Source organism: Aethalodelphis obliquidens, unplaced genomic scaffold (assembly GCF_003676395.1).
Source record: "Aethalodelphis obliquidens isolate GAN/ISIS:26980383/991018 unplaced genomic scaffold, ASM367639v1 scaffold8, whole genome shotgun sequence".
Taxonomy (NCBI): domain Eukaryota; kingdom Metazoa; phylum Chordata; class Mammalia; order Artiodactyla; family Delphinidae; genus Aethalodelphis; species Aethalodelphis obliquidens.
Genome location: NW_020837952.1, coordinates 891,187 through 914,176, shown reverse-complemented (window position 1 = coordinate 914,176; position 22,990 = coordinate 891,187). Strand labels below are relative to the sequence as shown.

General features: G+C 38.3%; 1 protein-coding gene across 1 annotated transcript; it reads left to right on the top strand.

Annotated features, from left to right (window-relative positions):
- The first annotated feature begins 15,767 nt into the window (after positions 1 to 15,767).
- Positions 15,768 to 19,687, top strand: OR10AD1 (olfactory receptor family 10 subfamily AD member 1). Its single transcript, XM_027108190.1, is given in 6 exon segments — positions 15,768 to 15,885; positions 18,684 to 18,837; positions 18,839 to 19,166; positions 19,168 to 19,300; positions 19,303 to 19,515; positions 19,518 to 19,687. Coding segments are annotated over 6 exon segments (1,116 nt in total).
- The last annotated feature ends 3,303 nt before the right edge of the window (positions 19,688 to 22,990 follow it).

The following is a 22,990-nucleotide window of genomic DNA, read 5'->3' as shown; positions in this document are numbered from 1 at the left end:
TGGAATCTAAAAAAAAAAAAAGGTCATGGAGAACCTAGGGGCAAGACGAGAATAACGACACAGACCTACTAGAGAATGGACTTGAGGATACGGGGAGGGGGAAGGGTAAGCTGGGCCAAAGTAAGAGAGTGGCATGGACATATATACACTACCAAATGTAAAATAGATAGCTAGTGGGAAGCAGCCACATAGCACCGGGAGATCAGCTCGGTGCTTTGTGACCACCTAGAGGGGTGGGAGAGGGAGGGTGGGAGGGAGGGAGACACAAGAGGGAAGAGATATGGGAACATATGTATATGTATAACTGAGTCACTGTTATAAAGCAGAAACTAACACACCATTGTAAAGCAATTATACTCCAATAAAGATGTTTAAAAAAAATAAAATAGAATAAAATGGTGCCCCATTGAATCTCGAATAAAACGGATGCTAAATGGAATTTTAATGGGCATGTGCAGCAGTTTTTGTATTCTAATAAAAACTATTATTGATTTTCAAAAGTGGAAAAAAATATGCAAGGATCTCTCTCCTCTCCAATTCAGATGCCTTGCTCTAGATCATGTTAAAAAGTTTTTTATTAATTTCTGAATTTTTGTTCTGATTTTGCAAGGCATTGTTGGATATTAAAAAACAGACCCTCTTTCACTTTTAGGAATTTATCATACAGAAATAGTTGTTTGTTTACCTGTGTCAAGGATATGTGTTCATTTACTTGTAACAGTGAAAGTTTAGAAAACTAATTATCCAACAATAGGAGAATTGTTCAATAAATTATGATTCATCTTTGGAGGCAGTACATGTAACAGTGGTTAAAAGCATGGGCTCTGGAGCTAGAAAGTCTGTCTTCAGAGTTTTGCTTTACTGTTTACTAGACGTGTGACTAAACCCCAATTTCCATATCTATAAAATAGAGATACACTAATCCCTACCTAATATAATTATTGTGTGACTTTGAATACATTTTTTCTCTCTGCTTGATCTCATTTTTTCACCAGTAAAATAAAAGTAGTAATAACTACCTGGAAAGAAAATAATGACTGTGTAAGTTGCCTAGTTTAATGTCTGACATAAATAATAACAACAACAGTAATAATAATATCTCACATTTATTGCACCCTTGTAATATGTGAGTCATTGTTTATGTACATTGATGGATTTAATCTTCACAAGAGATATGTGACATAGGTATTATTATTACTTCCATTTTGCAGATAAGAAAACTGAAGAGAGGTTAAATTACTTGCCCAATGTCACAGACTTTAATAAGAGTTAGATACTCAGTGTGGCATAGCTGCTGTTTAACAAATAAGTCACAGTATTGTCTGTCGGAATACTTTTAGTTGAACTTAATATAAATTCAACCAAAAGTGACACAACAATGAATACATTGTTAAATCACATAACAAGGACTACAGAGATGGATGATCTGGGGTTGGTTAATTCAGCAACATTATCAGAATCCCAGGTGTTTGCTAAATTTTTCTGCTCTGCCATCTTCACTTAGTGTTGGTTTGCCTTCTTAGTCTGGATGCCCACATGCTTCCAAGATGGCTGACATGGTTCTGGGCATCAGATGCAAAAAAACTACATTCATAGGAGCAAGAAGTGTCTCTGTGTTTGTGTCCCTTTTAAGAATGAGGGTGATCTTCTCAGAAGCCTCCCAGGAGGTTAGCCTCACATAGTTTTTGCCAGAATTGTATCATACAATTATACTTAAAGTAACCCTTGGCAAAGGAAATAGGATAACCATGTTTGGTTTAGGCTAATTAAGATTGACCCCCTGGAGCTGGGAAGGGACCCAGCTACCTCTGAAGCATTTGGTTGTTAGGAAGAGGGGAACAAAATTAGCCCTCTATTAGAGAGAATGAAGGGGGCCATGTTGTTCACATTCTTATTTAATTCTTTCCCCTTGAGTGTGGACTAGACCTACTGACTTGCTCCTGATGAATACAGTACAGGAAAAATGATAGTGTGTCACTTCCATGATTAGGTTATAAGAGACTCCAGCTTCCATCTGGCTGGGATTTTCTCTCTCTGGATCTTCTTTAGTCTTTACTTTGATGAAGCAATGTAAAAGGCCCACATGGCAAGAAACAGCCTCTCAACAAGTGCTAGGGAGGAACTGAGGCCTCAGGCCAACCATACAAACATTCATGACACTAAATAAATATCCAGTGTTCTAGGTAGCTTCCTTTTGCCATTACAACTCCATTCCTCACTCTGCTTAGTGCTCCCAGAGGATGATGTGTATGGTCTCCATCATAGGCTTCCTTGCCCTCTGGCTTCCATTTAGGTTCTACCATTTGGCTAGAGATGGGAGATAGAACAGAGTAAAGTCTGGGTATTTATTCTCCCAGCAACCTCTCTGTGAATGTGACCTTATTTGGAAATAGGGTCTTAGCAGATGTAATCAAGTTAAGATGAGGTCATACTGGATGAGGGTGGACCCTTATCTAATGACTGGTGTCCTTATAAGAAGAGGGAGATTTGGACAAGAACACACAGGGAAAATGCCATGTGATGATGAAGTAATGTTTCTACAAGCCAAAGAATGCCAGGGATTGCCAGCAACCACCAGAAGGAGAGCTGTATGGAACAAATTCTCCCTCAGAGCCCCCAGAAGGAACAAACCCTGCCAACACCTTGATTTTGGACTTCTAGCTTCCAGAACTATGAGAGAATAAATTTCTGTTGTTTTAAACTACCCAGTTTGTGGTAATTTGTTATGGCAGCTCTAGGAAACAAATACACTGATCAGTGATTTTTCTTTGGTGTTATGTGAGACAATCATAACTCTGTGCTGAATGGCTCCATTACCATTTTAATGTGTTTTTCCTTATTATGATAGCAATACATGCTATTGAAACTATAGAAACATTTAAGGAAAAATAACAAGTAGGAAATATTATCTATAATACTTCCATTGTTCTCATTTTGGTATATTTCCATTTATTCCTTCCCTAAATGTGATTTTATATAGCCTTTTCATATTACATATAGAATTCTTCATCCTGACTTTTCACTTAAAATTATAGGTAAATAGGTATTCATGGAGTAAACAACTCATAAATATTTTTATGACTGCATAAAATGTCATTATATAGGTGGTCCATATTTTATTTAACAGTTTATCTATTGTTGAATAATTGGATTGCTTTTACTTTTTTGTTATTGCAAACAATCTGTGATACAGGGTAAATAAGATGAAAGTCTTGTTTCCAGAGGAATTTAATCTGTCTATGGGTGATTGGGATGGATTAGAGAAATGCACAGTTAACAGGGATATCCCAAAATCAGAGATCCGCCTTTCCTGACTAACCCAAAAGAGACTGCAAAGGAAAGATTTGTGGTGGGAGTAGAGAGAGTCTTCCAGGAACAGTCTTTAAGTTACTTAGCAGGGACAGTTGGCCCTGGAGTTGCCAGGCTACTCAGGATGTTCAGAAGAAGATCTGCAGGGACATCTCCTGGACGTATGCCCTTTGCTCACTCCTTTAATAAATCCCAGCTGCTCCTGATCCTCTTTAGGCTGTCACTCAGGGAGTTCCTGTAGGCATCTTCTTAACTAACCTCCTGAGACTCATTTAGAGTAAAAGCAAAACTCAGTCTGGCCTTAACTGGTCTGAAGTAAAGCTGCCTGTTGGGATGTCCACACTTGGAACCTCTGGGAATCTCTAAGTAACAAATGCTAATGAGGCCGTGAGGGTCTCAGTTTGATTCTACCTTCTCTTCCCCTTAAACCTATTCCCACACACACCAAAGGAGGGAAGAGACTGGCTGGGACCCAAGTGCCTCCTCAGAGTGTGTTCAAGACTATTACCAGGTTTCCCCAGGGAGAAAAGTTTGCAAGTTCAAAGTAATTTCTATTGGCCTTACTGGGTTGTGCTGGGAAATGCTCTGTATTATAATCATTTGGGAAATAACAGGCTTTTTACTCAAGATTATTAATTCTGGAAAGAGGTCAATCCATTATTTGTATCTTTCTTTGGTCTCCCTCAGAAAGTGAAGCATGGCAAGCTCATGCCCTGGGCAAAGAACTTTTGTAATGAGATTGGAAAACTTTCAAGAAGCATGAGCCCCTCCCTCCCCTCATCCTAGAACAGGAAAATGTTCAGATCATCCCCTCATCCTTTCATTCAAAACATATATTCAGTCTACTATTTGCCAAGTCAGGTGCTGCATATTATGGGAGATAGATGAATAAAATATACTCTTTGCTTTAAGATAGGTAAAAATCTGACAGGAGAGAGTAGTTGTTCAAAACAATCACTACAAGAGTTAGAGAATGTTAGGTACCACAAATTAGGCACAAACAAAAATCAGAGATCGTTCAGCCATGGAACACTATACTCAATTTCTTAATAGAGAGATAAGGAGAGGCCTCAGAAACGATTGGACATTTAACCTGGGTCTAAAAAGTTTCAAGTGTTCTTTCTTTTCTTTCCCCATGGCCACTGCACTGGATAACAACTTCATTATTTCATTTATTCATTAATACACTCATTTATTCAACATTTTTTTTAAACCTACAAAGTACCAGAGTCAAGGCCAGGTGTGGGGATACAACAGTGAGCAACACAGAAATGGTTCCTGCCTTCATTGTGCTTACACTCTAGTTGAGGAGATAAGTAAACCAACAAATAAGAGTTATGATAGAATCAAACAAAGAGCTAGGTAGAGAATAGCAGGGGGACAGACTTTAGAGAGGAGGGTCACAGAAGGCCTATCTGAGAAAATGATACATAAACTAAGACTTAAGGGATGATGATGAGCATTCTAGAGAGATTGAACAGCATATGCAAAGGGAATGATACAGGAAAGAGCTTGGAAATTTTTTTCTGAAATAAGACTCTTGTGGCTGGAATATAGTGAATAAAAGAAGAAACCAGAATGAGATGAGATTAGAGAGATAGGCAGAAGGAGGATAATACATGGCTTCCAATGCTGTTAGGAGTTTAAATTTTATTCTAAGTACAATAGAAAGTCTTTTTTTAAGTGAGTGAACAATGCAAACAGATTTACATCTTAAGATCAGTCTTGCTGCAGTGAGGAATATTGACAGGCGAAGTGTAAGAGTAAAAATGAGAAGACCAGTTAGGAGACTCTTGGAGCCCAGGCAATAGGTGATGGTATCTTAGATTAGCATGGCAGAAAGAAAATGTATGGACTCTATGTACTTTGACAAAAGATTCAACAGGATGTCCTGATGGAGTAGATGTGAAGAGTGAGGAAAATGGAGGAATCAAAGGAGACTCCTAGGTTTTTGGAATGGCAATTGCATAGCTTGATTTAATAGACTAGTTTCTATCTCCTTGCAATAGGACAATAATCCCTATCCATCATCATGTGACTATACATTTCTACCCATTGAATCTAACTTGACTAAGTGACTTTCTTTGACCAATAGAATGTAGGCAGAAGTGATAGTATGCTAGTATCCTCGAGGTCATCTCATAGTCACAAAGAACTTCTGTTGTCAGTTGTTTCAAGAAGAAAAGAGAATTAATATCTTTAAAATATCCATACTACCCAAAGCAATCTACAGATTTAATGCAATTCCTATCAAAATACCTATGACATTTTTCACAGAAGTAGAACAAATAATCCTAAAATCCATATGGAAACACAAAAGACCCCAAATTGCCAAAGCAATCTTGGGAAAAAAGAACAAAGCTGGTGGTATAGTCCTCCCAGATTTCAGACTGTACTACAAAGGTATAGTAATCAAAACAGTATTGTACTGGTACCAAAAAGAAAAAAGAAAAAAAAAGACACATAGATCAATGGAACAGAACAAAGAGCCCAGAAATAAACTCACACACCTATGGCTAACTAATCCATGACACCGGAGACAAGAATATACAATGGAGAAAAGACAGTCTCTTCAACAAGTGGTGCTGGGAAAACTGGGCAGCAACATGTAAAAGAATGAGATTAGAACATTTCCTCACACCATATACAAAAATAAATTCAAAATGGTTTAAAGACCTAAATGTAAGACATGAAACCATAAAACTCTTAGAAGAGAACATAGGCAGAACACCCTCCAACATAAATCATAGCAATATTTTTTGGATCTGTCTCCTAAGGCAAAATAGCTAAAAGCAAAAATAAACAAATGGGACCTAACCAAATTTTAAAGTTTTGCACAGCAAAGGAAGCCATTAACAAAATGAAAAGATAACCTATTGAATGGGAGAAAATATTTGCAAATGATATGACCCATAAACTGTTAATATGTATACAGCTCATATTAACTCAATATTGTAAAAACAAAGAACCCAGTCAAAGAATGGGCAGAAGACCTGAATAGATATTTTTCCATAGAAGACATACAGATGGCTAACATGCACATGAAAAGATGCTCAACATCTCTAATTACTAGAGAAATGCAAATCAAAACCACAATGAGCTATCACCCCACATCTTTCAGAATGGTCATCATTAAAAAGTATACAAATAACTGCTGGCAAAGGTGTGGAGAAAAGGAAACCCTTGTACACTGTTGGTGGGAATGTAAATTGGTGCAACCACTATGGAAAATAGTATGGAGTTTTCTCAAAAAAACTAAAAATAGAACTACTATATGATCCAGAAATTCTACTCCTGAGTATACATCCAGAGAAAAACAAAAACACTAATTTGAAAGGATACATGCACCCCAATGTTCATAGCAGCATTGTTTACAGTAGCCAAAATACGGAGGCAACCTAAATGTCTACCTTTATGTTATTGATTTCTAGTATAATTTTGTTATTATCAAGTAACATAATTTGAATGATTTAAGTTCTTTAAAATTCCTTATGTTAGACGCCCAGAGTAACGTCTATCTTGGTGAATTCTCCTTGTCCATCTGGAAAGGACATGGTATTTATATTGTTAATGCTAGGTTCAGTGTTCTGTAAATGTCACTTTGGTTAACATGAGTGATAGAGTTGTTCAGATCTATTATATTTTGGGATTTCATCTACTTGTAGAATTGATTACTGTGACATCTCTGACCGTAATTTTGTAGTCTTTTTCTCCTAGTTTTATTTACTTTTGCCTCAGGTATTTTGGAGTTTTTTTTTACTAAGTTATACTTGACATACAATATTATATTTGTTTCAGATGTACAACAAAGTATATAGGTTCAGTATTTTTATACATTATGAAATAATCACCACAATCAATCCAGTTACCATCAAGCACCATACAAAGTTGTTACAACATTACTGACTCTATTTCCTATGTGTACATCACATCCCCATGACTTATTTATTTTATAGCTAGAAGATTGTACCTTTTAATCTCCTTCACCTGCACCCATCTTTCTTCTGGCCAGCATCAGTTTGCACTCTCCATCTATGAGTCTCTTTCTGTTTTGTCTTGTTTGCTCATTTCTTTTTATTTTTAAGATTCCACATGTGAATGAAATAGTACAGTATTTGACTTTCTCTGTCTGCCTTATTTCACTTAGCATAATACCCTAAAGGTCCATCCTTGTGGATTTGATTTGCACTTCCCTGATGATTAGTAATATTGAGCATCTTTTCATGTGCATTTGTATGTCTTCTTTGGAAAGATGTCTATTCAGGTCCTCTGCCCAATTTTTAATTTTTTTTTAGTTGTATGAATTCTTTATGTATTTTGGATATCAACCACTTATCAGATACATAGTTTGCAAACATCTGCTAGTTGCTATCTTCTACATATTGTTGGTGGTTCCCTTCAGTGTGCAAAAACATTTTAGTTTGGTAGAGTCCCATTTGTTTATTTTAGCTTTTGCTTCCCTTGCCTGAAGAGACAGATCCAAAAAAATATTGCTAAGAACTATGTCAGAGACTGCCCTGCATATGTTTTCTTCTAGGAGCTTTATGATTTCAGGTCTTACATTTCACTCTTTAAACCATTTTGAGTTCACTTTTGTATATGGTGTAAGAAAGTGGTCAAATTTCATTCTTTTGCATGTAGCTGTCCAGTTTTCCCAACACCATCTATTGAAGAGACTGTCCTTTACCCATTGTATATTTTTGCCTCGTTTGTCAAATATTAATTGACCATATAAGTGTGGATTTATTTCTGGGCTCTCTGTTCTGTTCCATTGATCTATGTGTCTGTTTTTGTGCCAGTACCATACTGTTTTGATTATTATATCTTTGTAATATAGTTTCAAGTCTGGGCATGTGATACCTCCAGCTTTGTTCTTATTTCTCAAGATTGCTTTGGCTTTTGTGGTTCCATACAAATTTTAGGATTATTTGTTCTAGTTCTGTGAAAAATGCCATTAGTATTTTGATAGGGATTGCATTGAATCTGTAGATTACTTTGAGTAGTATGGACATTTTAATGATATTGATTCTTCCAATCCATGAGCACAGTATATCTTTCCATTTGTGTGTCATCTTCAGTTTCTTTACTCAGTGTCTTATGCTTTTCAGAGTACAGGGCTTTCATCTCCTTGGCTAAATTTATTCCTAAGTATTTTATTCTTTTTGGTGCAACTGTCATTGAAATTGTTTTCTTCACTGCTCTTTCTGATAGTTTATTATTAGTGTATGAAAATGCAACAAATTTCTGTATATTAATTTTGTATCCTGCAACTCCACTGAATTCACTTATTAGTTCTAATTGTTTTCTGGTGGAGTCTTTACAATTTTATATATATAGTATCATGTCATCAGCAAATAGTGACAGTTTTTTCTCCTTCCTTTCCAGTTTGGTTGAATTTTTGAGTTCTCTTGCCTAGTTGCTCCGGCTAGAACTATTCAACTTTTTATGTTGAATAAAAGTGGTGAGAGTAGGCATCCTTGTCTTGTTCCTAATCTTAGAGAATTGAGTTATGATGTTAGCTGTGTGTTTGTCATATTGGCCTTTATTGTGATGATATATGTTCCCTCCGCACCCACTTTGTTGAGAGTTTTTATCATACATGAATGTGAATTTGTCAAATGCTTTTGCTGTATCTATTGAGATGATCATATGACTTTTATCCTTTGTTTTGTTAATATAATGTATCACATTGATCAATTTACAGATGTAAAATCATCCTTGCATCCCTGAAATGAATCCCACTTGATTGTGGTGTATGGTTTTTTTTAGATGTTAACTTCAGTTTTCTAATATTTTGTTGAGAATTTTTGCAAATATGTTCATCAAGGATTTTGGTGTTAATTTTTTTTGCATTGTCCTTGTCTGGTTTTATAATCTGTCCTCATAAAATGAGTTTGAATATGTTTCTTCTTCAATTTTTGGAATAATTTGAAAAGGATAGGTATTAAATCTTCTTTATAGGTTTGGCAAAAATTCACCTGTGAAGTGTTCTGGACCTGGAATTTTAGGATGCAAGTTTTCTTATTACTGATTTAATTTCATTACTAGTAATCAGTCTGTTCAGATTTTCTAATTCTTTATGATTCAGGCTTTAAAGATTATATGGTTCTAGGAATTTATTCACTTCTTCCAGCCTAATTTGTTGGCATTTAATTGTTCATAGTATACTCTTATAATCCTTTGTATTTCTGTAGTGTCCATTGTAATTTTTCCTCCTTAATTTCTGGTTTTATTTATTTGGGCTCTCTTCTTTTCTTGGTGAGTCTGGCTAAAGGATTTTTTATTTTTTAAAATTTTATTTATTTATTTTTAACATCTTTATTGGAGTATAATTGCTTTACAATGGTGTGTTAGTTTCTGCTGTATAACAAAGTGAATCAGCTATATATACATATATGTCCCCATATCCCCTCCCTCTTGCATCTCCCTCCCACTCTCCCTATCCCACCCCTCTAGGTGGTCACAAAGCACCAAGCTGATTTCCCTGTGCTATGCAGCTGCTTCCCACTAGCTACCTATTTTACATTTGGTAGTATATATAAGCCCATGCCACTCTCTCACTTCATCCCAGCTTACACTTCCCCATCCCCTTGTCCTCAAGTCCATTCTCTATGTCTGCGTCTTCGTTCCTGTCCTGCCCCTAAGTTCTTCAGAACCTTTTTTTTAATATTCCATATATATGTGTTAGCATACAGTAGTTATTTTTCTCTTTCTGACTTACTTCACTCTATATGACAGTCTCTAGGTCCATCCACCTCACTACAAATAACTCAGTTTCATTTCTTTTTATGGCTGAGTAATATTCCATTATTTATATGTGCCATACCTTTTTCTTTTAACATCTTTATTGGAGTATAATTGCTTTACAATGGTGTGTTAGTTTCTGCTTTATAACAAAGTGAATCAGTTATACATATACATATGTTCCCATATCTCTTCCCTCTTGCGTCTCCCTCCCTCCCAACCTCCCTATCCCACCCCTCTAGGTGGTCACAAACCACCGAGCTGATCTACCTGTGCAATGCAGCTGCTTCCGACTAGTGATCTATTTTACGTTTGGTAGTGTATATATGTCCATGCCACTCTCTCATTTTGTCACAGCTTACCCTTCCCCCTCCCCATATCCTCAAGTCCATTCTCTACTAGGTCTGTGTCCTAATGCCCGTCTTACCACTAGGTTCTTCATGACCTTTTTTTTTTTTTCTTAGATTCCATATATATGTCTTAGCATACAGTATTTGTTTTTCTCTTTCTGACTTACTTCACTCTGTATGACAGTCTCTAGGTCTATCCACCTCACTACAAATAACTCAATTTCGTTTCTTTTTATGGCTGAGTAATATTTCATTGTATATATGTGCCACATCTTCTTTCTCCATTCATCTGTTGATGGACACTTAGGTTGCTTCCATGTCCCGGCTATTGTAAATAGAGCTGCAGTGAACATTTTGGTACATGACTCTTTGAATTATGGTTTTCTCAGGGTATATGCCCAGTAGTGGGATTGTTGGGTCATATGGTAGTTCTAATTTTAGTTTTTTAAGGAACCTCCATACTGTTCTCCATAGTGACTGTATCATTTTACATTCACACCAACAGTGCAAGAGGGTTCCATTTCTCCACAACCTCTTCAGCATTTATTGTTTGTAGATTTTTTTGATGATGGCCATTCTGACTGGTGTGAGGTGATAACCTCATTATGCATTTGATTTGCATTTCTCTAATGATTAGTGATGTTAAGCAACCTTTCATTTGTTTGTTGGCAATCTATATCTTTTTTTTTGGAGAAATGTCTATTTATGTCTTCTGCCCATTTTTGGATTGTGTTGTTTGTTTTTTTTTTGATACTGAGCTGCTTGTAAATTTTGGAGATTAATCGTTTGTCAGTTGCTTCATTTGCAAATATTTTCTCCTATTCTGAAGGTTCTCTTTCCGTCTTTTTTATGGTTTCCTTTGCTGTGCAAATGCTTTTAAGTTTCATTAGGTCCCATTTGTTTATTTTTTTATTTCCATTTCTCTAGGAGGTGGGTCAAAAAGGATCTTGCTGTGATTTATGTCATAGAGTGTTCTGCCTATGTTTTCCTATGAAAGTTTTATGATGTCTGGCCTTACATTTAGTTCTTTAATCCACTTTGAGTTCATTTTTGTGTATGGAGTTAGGGAGTGTTCTAATTTCATTCTTTTACATGTAGCTGTCCAATTCTCCCAGCACCAGCGTCTTATTGAAGACGCTGTCTTTTCTCCATTGTATATTCTTGCTTCCTTTATCAAAGATAAGGTGACCATATATGCGTGGGTTTATCTCTGGGCTTTCTATCCTGTTCAATTGATCTATATTTCTGTTTTTGTGCCAGTACCATACTTTCTTGATTACTGTAGCTTTGTAGTATAGTCTGAAGACAGGGAGCCTGGTTCCTCCAGCTCTGTTTTCCTTTCTCAAGATTGCTTTGGCTATTCAAGGTCTTTTATGTTTACATACAAATTGTGAAAGTTTTTCTTCTAGTTCTGTGAAAAAATGCCATTGGTTGTTTGATAGGGATTGCATTCAATCTGTAGATTGCTTCAGGTAGTATAGTCATTTTCACATTGTTGATTCTTCCAATCCAAGAACATGGTATATCTCTATATCTGTTTGTATCATCTTTAATTTCTTTCATCAGTGTCTTATACTTTTCTGCATACAGGTCTTTTGTCTCCTTAGGTAGGTTTTCTCCTAGGTATTGTATTCTTTTTGTTGCACTGGTAAATGGGAGTGTTTCCTTTATTTGTCTTTCAGATTTTTCATCATTAGTGTATAGGAATGCAAGAGATTTCTGTGCATTAATTTTGTATCCTGCAACTTTACCAAATTCATTGATTAGCTCTAGTAGTTTTCTGGTAGCATCTTTAGGATTCTCTATGTAGAGTATCATGTCATCTGCAAACAGTGACAGCTTTACTTCTTCTTTTCCAATTTGTATTCCTTTTATTTCTTTTTCTTCTCTGATTGCTGTGGCTAAAACTTCCAAAACTATGTTGAACAATAGTGGTGAGAGTGAACAGCCTTTTCTTGTTCCTGATCTTAGAGGAAATGGTTTCACTTTTTCACCATTGAGAATGATGTTGGCTGTGGGTTTGTCATATATGACCTTTATTATGTTGAGGAAAGTTCCCTCTATGCCTGCTTTCTGGAGGGTTTTTATCTTAAATGGGTGTTAAATTTTGTTGATAGCTTTTTCTGCATCTATTGAGATGATCATATGGTTTTTCTCCTTCATTTTTTTAATATGGTGTATCACATTGATTGATTTGCCTATATTGAAGAATCCTTGCATTCCTGGGATAAACCCCACTTGATCATGGTGTATGATCCTTTTAATGTGCTGTTGGATTCTGTTTGCTAGTATTTTGTTGAGGATTTTTGCATCTATGTTCATCAGTGATATTGGCCTGTAGTTTCTTTCTTTGTGGCTTCTTTGTCTGGTTTTGGTATCAGGGTGATGGTGGCATCGTAGAATGAGTTTGGGAGTGTTCCTCCCTCTGCTATAATTTGGAAGAGTTTGAGAAGGGTAGGTGTTACCTCTTCTCTAAATGTTTGATAGAATTCGCCTGTGAAGCCATCTGGTCTTGGGCTTTTGTTTGTTGGGAGATTTATAATCACAGTCTCGATTTCAGTGCTTGTGATTGGTCTGTTTATATTTTCTATTTCTTCCTGGTTCAGCCTTGGAAGGTTGTGCTTTCCTAAGAACTTGTCCATTTCTTCCAGGTTGTCCATTTTATTGGCATAGAGTTACTTGTAGTAATTTCTCATGATCCTTTGTATTTCTGCAGTGTCAGTTGTTCTCCTTTTTCATTTCTAACTCTATTGATTTGAGTCTTGTCCCTTTTTTTCTAGATGAGTCTGGCTAATGGTTTATCAATTTTGTTTATCTTCTTAAAGAACCAGCTTTTCATTTTATTGTTCCTTGCTATTCTTCATTTCTTTTTCCTTTATTTCTTGTCTGATGTTTATGATTTCTTTCCTTCTGCTCAGTTTGGGTTTTTTTTTTTCTTTCTCTAATTGCTTTAGATGTAAGGTTAGGTTGTTTGTTTGAGATGTTTCTTGTTTCTTGAGGTAGGATTGTATTGTTATAAACTTCCCTCTTAAAAGTAACTGCTTTTGCTGCATCGCATAGGTTTTGGGTCATCGTGTTTTCATTGTCATTTGTTTCTAGGTATTTTTTGATTTCCTCTTTGATTTGTTCAGTGATCTCTTGGTTATTATGTAATGTATTGTTTAGCCTCCATATGTTTTTATTTTTTACAGATTTTTTTCCTGTAATTGATATCTAGTCTCATAGCATTGTGGTCGGAAAACATACTTGATACAATTTCAGTTTTCTTAAATTTGCCAAGGCTTGATTTGTGACCCAAGATATGATCTATCCTGGAGAATGTTCCATGAGCATTAGCGAAGACAATGTATTCTGTTGTTTTTGGATGTAATGTCCTATAAATATCAATTACATCCACCTTGTTTAATGTATCATTTAAAGCTTGTGTTTCCTTGTTTATTTTCATTTTGGATGATCTGTCCGTTGGTGAAAGTGGGGTGTTAAAGTCCCCTACTATGATTGTGTTACTGTCAATTTCCCCTTTTATGGCTGTTAGCATTTGCCTTATGTATTGAGGTGCTCCTATGTTGGGTGCATAAATATTTACAATTGTTCTATCTTCTTCTTGGATTGAGCCCTTGATCATTATGTAGTGTCCTTCTTTGTCTATTGTAATAGTCTTTATTTTAAAGTCTACTTTGTCTGATATGAGAATTGCTACTCCAGCTTTCTTTTGATTTCCATTTACATGGAATATCTTTTTCCATCCCCTGAATTTCAGTCTGTATGTATCCCTAAGTGTGAAGTGGGTCTCTTGTAGACAGCATATATACGGGTCTTGTTTTTGTATCCATTCAGCCAGTGTGTTTCTTTTGGTTGGAGCATTTAATCCATTTACGTTTAAGGTAATTATCCATATGTATGTTCCTATTACCATTTTCTTAATTCTTTTGGGTTTGTTATTGTAGGTCTTTTCCTTCTCTTGTGTTTCCTTCCCAGAGAAGTTCCTTTAGCATTTGTTGTAAAGCTGGTTTGGTGGTGCTGAATTCTTTTAGCTTTTGCTTCTCTGTAAAGGTATTAATTTCTCCGTCAAATCTGAATGAGATCCTTTCTGGGTAGAGTAATCTTGGTAGTAGGTTTTTCCCTTTCATGACTTTAAATATGTCTTGCCACTCCCTTCAGGCTTGCAGAGTTTCTGCTGAAAGTTCAGCTCTTTACCTTATGGGGATTCCCTTGTATGTTATTTGTTGTTTTTCGCTTGCTGCTTTTAATATTTTTTCTTTGTATTTAATTTTTGAGTTTGATTAATATGTGTCTTGCCATGTTTCTCCTTGAATTTGTCGTCTGTGGGACACTCTGTGCTTCCTGGACTTGATTGACTATTTCCTTTCCCATATTCAGGAAGTTTTCAACTATAATCTCTTCAAATATTTTCTCAGTCCCTTTCTTTTTCTCTTCTTCTTCTGGAACCCCTATAATTCGAATGTTGGTGCGTTTAATGTTGTCCCAGAGGTCTCTGAGACTGTCCTCAGTTCTTTTCATTCTTTTTTCTGCTCTGCAGTAGTTATTTCCACTATTTTATCTTCCAGGTCACTTCTCCGTTCTTCTGCCTCAGTTATTCTGCTATTGATTCCTTCTAGAGAACTTGTAATTTCATTTATTGTGTTGTTCATCACTGTTTGTTTGCTCTTTAGTTCTTCTAGGTCCTTGTTAAACGTTTCTTGTATTTTCTCCATTCTATTTCCAAGATTTTGTATCACCTTTACTATCATTACTCTGAATTCTTTTTCAGGTAGACTACGTATTTCCTCCTCATTTTTTGGTCTGGTGGGTTTTTACCTTTCTTCTTCATCTGCTGTGTGTTTCTCTGTCTTCTCATTTAGCTTACCTTAATGTGTTTGGGGTCTCCTTTTCACAGCCTGCAGGTTCATAGTTCCTGTTGTTTTTGGTGTCTGCCCCCAGTGGCTGAGGTTGGTTCAGTGAGTTGTGTCATCTTCCTGGTGGAGGGGCGAGACTAGTGCCTGTGTTCTGGTGGATGAGGCTGGATCTTGTCTTTCTGGTGGCCAGGACTGCATCCGGTGGTATGTTTTGGTATGTCTGTGAACTTTGTATGATTTTAGGCAGCCTCTCTGCTAATGGGTGGGGTTGTGTTCCTGTCTTGCTAGTTGTTTGGCATAGGGTGTCCAGCACTGTAGATTGCTGGTTATTGAGTGGAGCTGCGTCTTAGCGTTGAGATGGAGATCTCTGGAAGAACTTTTCCACTTGATATTATGTTGAGCTGGGAGGTCCCTGGTGGATCAATGTCCTGAACTCGGCTCTCGCACCTCAGAGGCACAGCCCTGACACCTGGCAGGAGCACCAAGACCCTGTCAGCCACACGGCACTATGGCCTCCACGGTCGAAACACCTGCATCCTGCTCTGTTTTCAGGTTGATGGGTCCTCGAAGGTCACACAGAGGACTCCAGAGACTTTTGGATCATTTGACGTCGGGTGCTGCAGCCTGTCAGGGCCAAGGAGGCCTCCAGCTCTGCCTGTGACCTGCCCCGAGAGCTGTGGCTCCTGGAGACCCCACAGGCCGTTTTTTTCTAATTTTGTTTACCTTTTAAAAAAATCAGCTCTTAGTTTCATTGATTTTTTTTAAGTCTCTTTTTCACTTATTCCCACTCAACCTTTATTACTTCCTCTTTCTACCTATTTTGGTGTTTACTTGTTCTTCTTTTTCTAATTTTTTTAAATGTACGTTTAGATTTTTTTTTTTTTTTCGGTACGTGGGCCTCTCACTGTTGTGGCCTCTCCCGTTGCGGAGCACAGGCTCCGGACATGCAGGCTCGGCGGCCATGGCTCACAGGCCCAGCCACTCTGTGGCATGTGGGATCTTCCCGGACCAGGGGACGAACCCATATCCCCTGCATTGGCAGGCGGACTCTCAACCACTGAGCCACCAGGGAAGCCCCTACATTTAGATTTTTATTTGAGCTTTTTTTTCTTTCTTGAGTTAGACCTGTATAGTCACTATAAACTTTTCTCTTAGAACTGCTTTTGCCATGTCCTATAGATTTTGGAAATCTGTGTTTTTATTTTTATTTGTCTTGAGGCATTTTCTCATTTTCTCTTTGATTTCTTTTTTGACCCATTGATTATTTAGTAGCATGTTATTTAGTCTCCATGTGTTTGCTCTTTTCTCATTTTTCTTCCTGTAATTGATTCCTAGTTTCATATCATTGTGGTTGGAAAAAATACTTGATGTAATTTCTGTCCTTTTAAATTTGTTGATACTTGTTTTGTGGTGTGTATTCTGCTATTTTTCGATGGAATGTCCTGCAGATAATAGATCTATTAAGTCCAACTGGTGTAATGTGTCATTTAAGGCCAATGATTCCTTATTGATATTCTGTTGGGTTGGTCTGTCCATTGATGTAAGCGGGGTGTTAAAGTCCTCTACTATTATTGTATTATTGTTAGTCTCTCCCTATACATCTGTTAATATTTACTTTATATATTTAGGTGCCCCTATATTAGGTGCATATATGTTAACAAATGTTATATCCTCTTCTTCTATTAATCCCTTTATCATTATATAATGCCTTTATTTGTCTTTTATTATACACTTTGTTTTTTTTAACTTTTATATTGGAGCATAGTCAATTAACAATGTTCTGTTAGTTTCAGGTGTACAGCAAAGTGATTCAGTTATACATGTTATCTATTTTTTTTCAAATTCTTTTCCCATTTAGGTTATTACAGAATATTTAGCAGAGTCCCCTGTGCTATACAGTGGGTCCTTGTTGGTTATCTATTTTAAACATAGTAAGTGTACCTGTCACTCCCAAACAGCACTTTGTTTTAAAGTCTATTTTGTCTGATATGAGTGAGTACTCCTACCCCAGCTTTCTTGTCATTTCCATTCACATGAAATATCTTTTCCATCCCCTCACTTTCAGTCTGTGTGTTTAGCGCTGAAGTGAGTCTCTTTTAAGAAGCAGGTAGAAAGACCTTTTTTGCTTATCCAATCAGCCATCCTATGTCTTTTGATTGGAGGATTTAGTCCAATTGACACTTAAAGTAATTATTGATAGTTGTGTACTTATTGCCATTTTGCACTTGTTTTCCAGGTGTTTTTGTAGTTCTCTGTTCTGTTTTTCTCCTTTTAGTTTCTTCCCTTGTGGTTTGATGATTTGTTTCAATGGTATGTTTGTGTTCCTTTCTCTCTAGTTTTTGTATATCTGTTGTATATTTTTGATTTCTGATTACAATGGGGTTCATATATATTGACCTATAACTATGTCTACTTGTTTTAAACTGGTAATCATTTAAGTTCAAACACATTCCAAAAGATCTACATTTTTTCTCCCCCCCCCCACGTTTTGTGTTTTATTATGTCATATCTTACATCTTCGTGTTTATCCCTTAACTGTTTATTGCAGTTATAGTTGGTTTTATATTTTTTGTCTTTTAATCTTCATACCAGCTTATTTAAGTGGTTGATCCACAGCCTTTACTATATATTTGCCTTTACTAGTGGGGGTTTTCCTTTCCTATAGATTCTTACTTCTTGTTGCAGCCTTTACTTTGCCATTTAGAGAAGACCCTTTAACATTTCTTGTAAGGTTGGTTTAGTATTGATGAACTCTTAGTTTTTGGTTCTCTGAGAAGTTCTTTATATTTCCTTCAATTCTTAATGATAACCTTCCTGGGTAGAGTGTCTTGAGTTGCAGGTTTTTCTCTTTCAGCACTTTAAATATATAATGCCCCTCCCTTCTAGCCTGCAAAGTTTCTACAGAAAAGTCAACTGATAGCCTCAGGGTTCCCTTGTAATATGACCCTTTGTCTTTCTCTTGCTGCCTTTTGTATTCTCTCTTTAACTTTTGCCATTTTAATTATGATATGTCTTGGTGAGTGTCTGTTTGGGTTTGTAGTTTTTAAGGAACCTCCATACTGTTCTTTGTCACGTGGTTCCTAGATCATTCGCAATCTTTTTTGTCTCTGAACATAATCCCATTGGTATATAATCATTTGAAGTAGATATCACAGAACTGGATACAATATTTCAGGTCCAACTTGATTCATACGAAGTACAACAGAATCATATGAAGTACAACAGAATCTCTCTTGATTCATACGAAGTACAACAGAATCTCTCTTGGTTCATAATATGTTTCCATTATTCCTGCCTACAGTAGAACTGGTATTTTCAGTGCCCATGACACTGCCGACTCACATGGAGTTTACTGAAATTCCCATCTCTTTCACCCTTTTGCCCTTAATCTATTTTTATACACGTGGATAAAACCTGTACACAGGTATCCTGTCTGTGTTTTGCTGTCCTCCCTCTTCAAGCAGGCCTCAGATTGTGGATATAGGGAATAGGAGCACAGTGATCGAGTTTATCCTCATGGGCTTCGAGCAGAGCTCCCCTTCCACACGGGCATTGCTCTTTGTCCTCTTCCTAGCCCTCTGCCATGCCCATGAATGGCCTCATCATCTTCATCACCTGGACAGATCCCAGGCTCAACAGCCCCACACAGTTCTTTGGCCACCTATCCTTCCTGAATATCTACTTCGTTCCTACCACCATTCCACCTGGTGGAATGCTGATGCGGATCCACCTGGTGGTCAAGAACTGTGTTGTCTCCTTTGCCTCGTGCTTGACCCACATGTATCTGGTTTTTGGTGTGGGTGTGGCTGAGTGCATCCTCTTGGCTTTCATGGTCTATGACCATTATGTTGCTATCTGCCACCCACTTAGCTGTGCCCAGATCATGAGCCAGCAGGTCCATGTGAGTCCTGGTGAGTACTGCGTGGTTCTTTGGGCTGATCAATGGCATCTTTCTTGAGTATATGTTATTCCAGAATCCCTTCTGCAGAGACAACCACATAGAAAACTTCTTCTGCGAGGCCCCCATAGTGATTGCTCTCTCTATGGAGACCCCCAGTTTAGTCTGAGAGTCATCTTTGCCGATGCCATCGTGGTGCTGCTCAGCCCCATGGTGCTCACTGTCATCTCTTATGCCCGCATCCTGGCCTCCATTCAGGGCAGAGCCTCCTCCTCTGGTCTGGGGAAGACCTTCTCTACTTGTGCCTCCCATCTGACTGTGGTCATCTTTTTCTACACCTCAGCCATGTTCTCTTACATGAACCACACAGCACACATGGTCCTGACAAAGACAAGCCTTTCTCTCTCCTCTACACCATTATCACCCCGATGTGCAATACCATCATCTACAGTTTTTGAAATAAAGAAATGAAAGGGGCCATGGTGAGGGCCTTTGGGAGGAGCAGCTTTTCCCAGGCAGAGTCTGTCTAGTGGGAAGACTCCTGGAGGGGAAGATCCCTCCTCCAACCCTGACTATTGGGTAACTCTCCAGTGCTGAAAGGCTCCAGGAAAGAGCATTCATAGCTTCCTTTGCAATAGCATCAGACCTGGAAGATCCTATTGATGTCTAATGCTCATCTGTCTGATGTAACTTTAAGCACTGTTTTCTCTTGGACCCTCCTCAGGAGAATTTGAGACTTTCCTGAGTGATTTTCTTCTAAGTTATCACAACAGGATCTATAAGCACACTTAAGTCCATTTCATTTTCTTTCTATACATGCTCTTCCTAGCCTGAGTTCTGCATATACATTTAGGTAAACTTTTTTCTCTTTCAACTTATCATTTTAATCTGTTTTTCTTTCTCACACTCCACTCTCACTTCCTGAATCTGCCCTCATCCACCCTGCTCCTACATGAGAAACAGTAGAGGAAGAAGTAAGAAAAAGGGAATTAGGGAGCAGTGTTGACATTAAGAAAAGTCAGTTAGAGAAAAAGAAGAAAAAGAAAAACTAAGGATCAGCAGCCTGAGCTTTATCTTGTTTGCCTCCACTAGGCCATGAGGGAGAATTTGTGGTGGCATTAAATAATCAACACTGCATTCAATGTGTGTTTATGCTTGTGTGTGTCGGGGAAGGGGAAGGGGAGAGGCCAGGTGTCAAACCCCTTCTTCCTAAGTCCTCTAGTTTCCTTAAATACATGACTGTTTGATATTTCCCTTCAGATCCAAGTAATAAGTGCTTCTACCAAGCTTCTTAGGCTACCAGTTTCCTTCCCTGTTACCCATACTCCTAGTTAACTCCCCTCTCCCTACTGCCTGTTTTTCTCAACCATCTTTCATTTCATTCCAATTCAGTCCTATTCCACTTTACCTCCTCGTCGTAAATGGGTCCACTTAATTCCCCGTACTTTAAGGAACACCTCTCCACACTACCTCCACCACTGCAGAATGCTTTCTGTTTGCAACCCTTCCTCTCTGGCTTAGCTTCTCTTCTTAACAAAAGCCAGTGTCCCTTGAGAGGGCATTATATTCTCAGCTGTTCTCTTTTTTTGAAAATTACATCTTTCTCATGCTCCTTTCATAATAGATAGGAAAGGAAAGGGCATAGGCCTGTGCTTTGTTTTCTGGTGCTAATTCCATAAGATGAACACACCTCACTTGGGATGCCCTCAAATAGATGTACTGCCCTTTCCACATCCTGCACATCACATACTAACTACCCTGCAGTGAATTGAAGCAGTAGCTTCACTCCACAAAGCTCTACTCTTTTCAGTCCAAATTGGTGAATCCCTAGATAATAGAGGACATGTGATAAGCACTTCTCAGACAGCAAGAAGTAAGAAATGAGACAACACTGTAATCAAGAAGAAACAATAAGCACAGAACCTAAACATTTACATTATCAAAGAAAGACTACACCAAGGCAAAGTTAAGCAGACAAGAAAGATTTTATTTAAGGCTACTGCAAGAGGTAGGAGACTGAATTCAACTCTGCTGAAACAAGTGGCTGGAGAGTTTTTAAGAGCTGCAGTAGGGAGATCTTAGGCCACCTGTGGGTGGTAATTGCTCTTACCCAAAGGAAAAGTAAGTTTATATGCTGTATTTTACAATTTGGAGCAAGACACCCAGTAAAGTTGGGCTCCTACCCTCCCACAGAGACTAGGAAACAGGGGTGCTATCTTCCTTGAGGATTACACTTCAAAGGGATGGCTCTTGAGAAAACATTCCCTGGGTCTTAAAACTGGCAAGGGGCTTTTAGGGAGATTTCTGTACATTTCAAAGGGGCAGAGAAAGAATTTGTAATTGCAAGTTTCTAAAGTAAATGCGCTGAGAAAAAAGAGATCAGGAGACAACAGTCAAGAAGAAACTTGCCCTAAGTGTAGTCAAGGGAAAGGGAAATGTTAAGGCTTTCCTGGTCACCATGGAGAACAAAGAAGTGCTTATTCTTGCCTCAGGATCTCAGCTCCCTCTCCAAGTTTAAAAATTCCTGTCTCAAGGAGTCTTTAAGAGTAAAAAGAAAAAGTGAAGGAAAGAAAAAAGGAAAAAAGCGAAAAGAGAGGAAAGGGTGCTTTTTACAAAGTTTTCTGAGAAACAATATAACATTTTCCCAGCACTATTTACGCTGATGCTATAAACAAAACACAGTTCCAGCTTTTAAGCTCTAACAGGGCGGATAAGAACAAATAATGGTTATACAATGGGCAAACTTAATAACAAGCCTATACAAAGTACACTGGGATGACAGATAATAACAGCATTCACAACTATTAAGCACTTAGGTTCTAACAACGTTACATCTAAACCTCACAAAACCCTTGAAGTAATACTACCTCCATTTTGAGAAGCAAAACTGAGGCTCAAGGAGGTTAAGTAATTTGCTCAAAATCACAGCGCATTTCAAATGGCATAGCCGCAATACTAACTGGGCACCACTTCCTGAGCCTGCACTCCTTAAGAGGTAATAGAATAACTATCCTGAAGAATGGGCAGGCTTTATACTGAGGTGATACTAGATCTAAGCCTTAAAGAATAGTGAATTAAAAGGTAGAAAATGGGGCGGGGTGCGGCGTTGGCAGGGACTAGTAACTCCAGGCAAGAGGAACTGCGTGATTCGTCATAAAAATGTTGCGTTCAACGTGGATGGAGAAGAGCAAGTATGGCCATGAATGCTGGAAAACCAGGTTGAGTGACCTAGAACTGTCTTCTCAAGGCCACGCACTTTCTGGTTCAAGGTCCGGCTCGCAGGAGCCACGAGCGCCAGACGGGAACCGACGCATGGTGGGGCTGTAGCGCTAGAGATACACCGCCCTGGCCCTGTATCCCTTGCAGCCTCTGCCTTGGTCCCTGGGGGCACAAGAGCCCACAGGGACAGCGAAAACTCCTGTAAATGCATTAACTAGAAGCCATCCTGAAATGCGCGTCATCTCCCGATGCAAAGTCACTGGTCACCAGACCGCGCGACCAGGCTCTAGGGTTACCGCAGCCCGGCCGAAGGGCCGAAAATGTGGGAAGAAAACCCAGGAATTCTACTGAGAGTCCCGACTCAGCCCGACCTCAGCTGTGGCCCGGCCCTACTTTCCTCCCATCTAAATCCGGCGCCATGTTAACCAGCCCGGTTTGGCACCGCACCAATAAACTACCCAAGAGGCCTCGGGGCCCTGACCTGATTGCAGCTGGCAGAGGAGGCGGGCGTGGTCCGCGCTAAGAACCTGCGGCCAATCAGCCTTCCCCAGCCTCTCGGATCGCCTCTATGGCAACCAATGAGCGCCTTGTCCTTGGCTAGCCCTCCCGGGCAA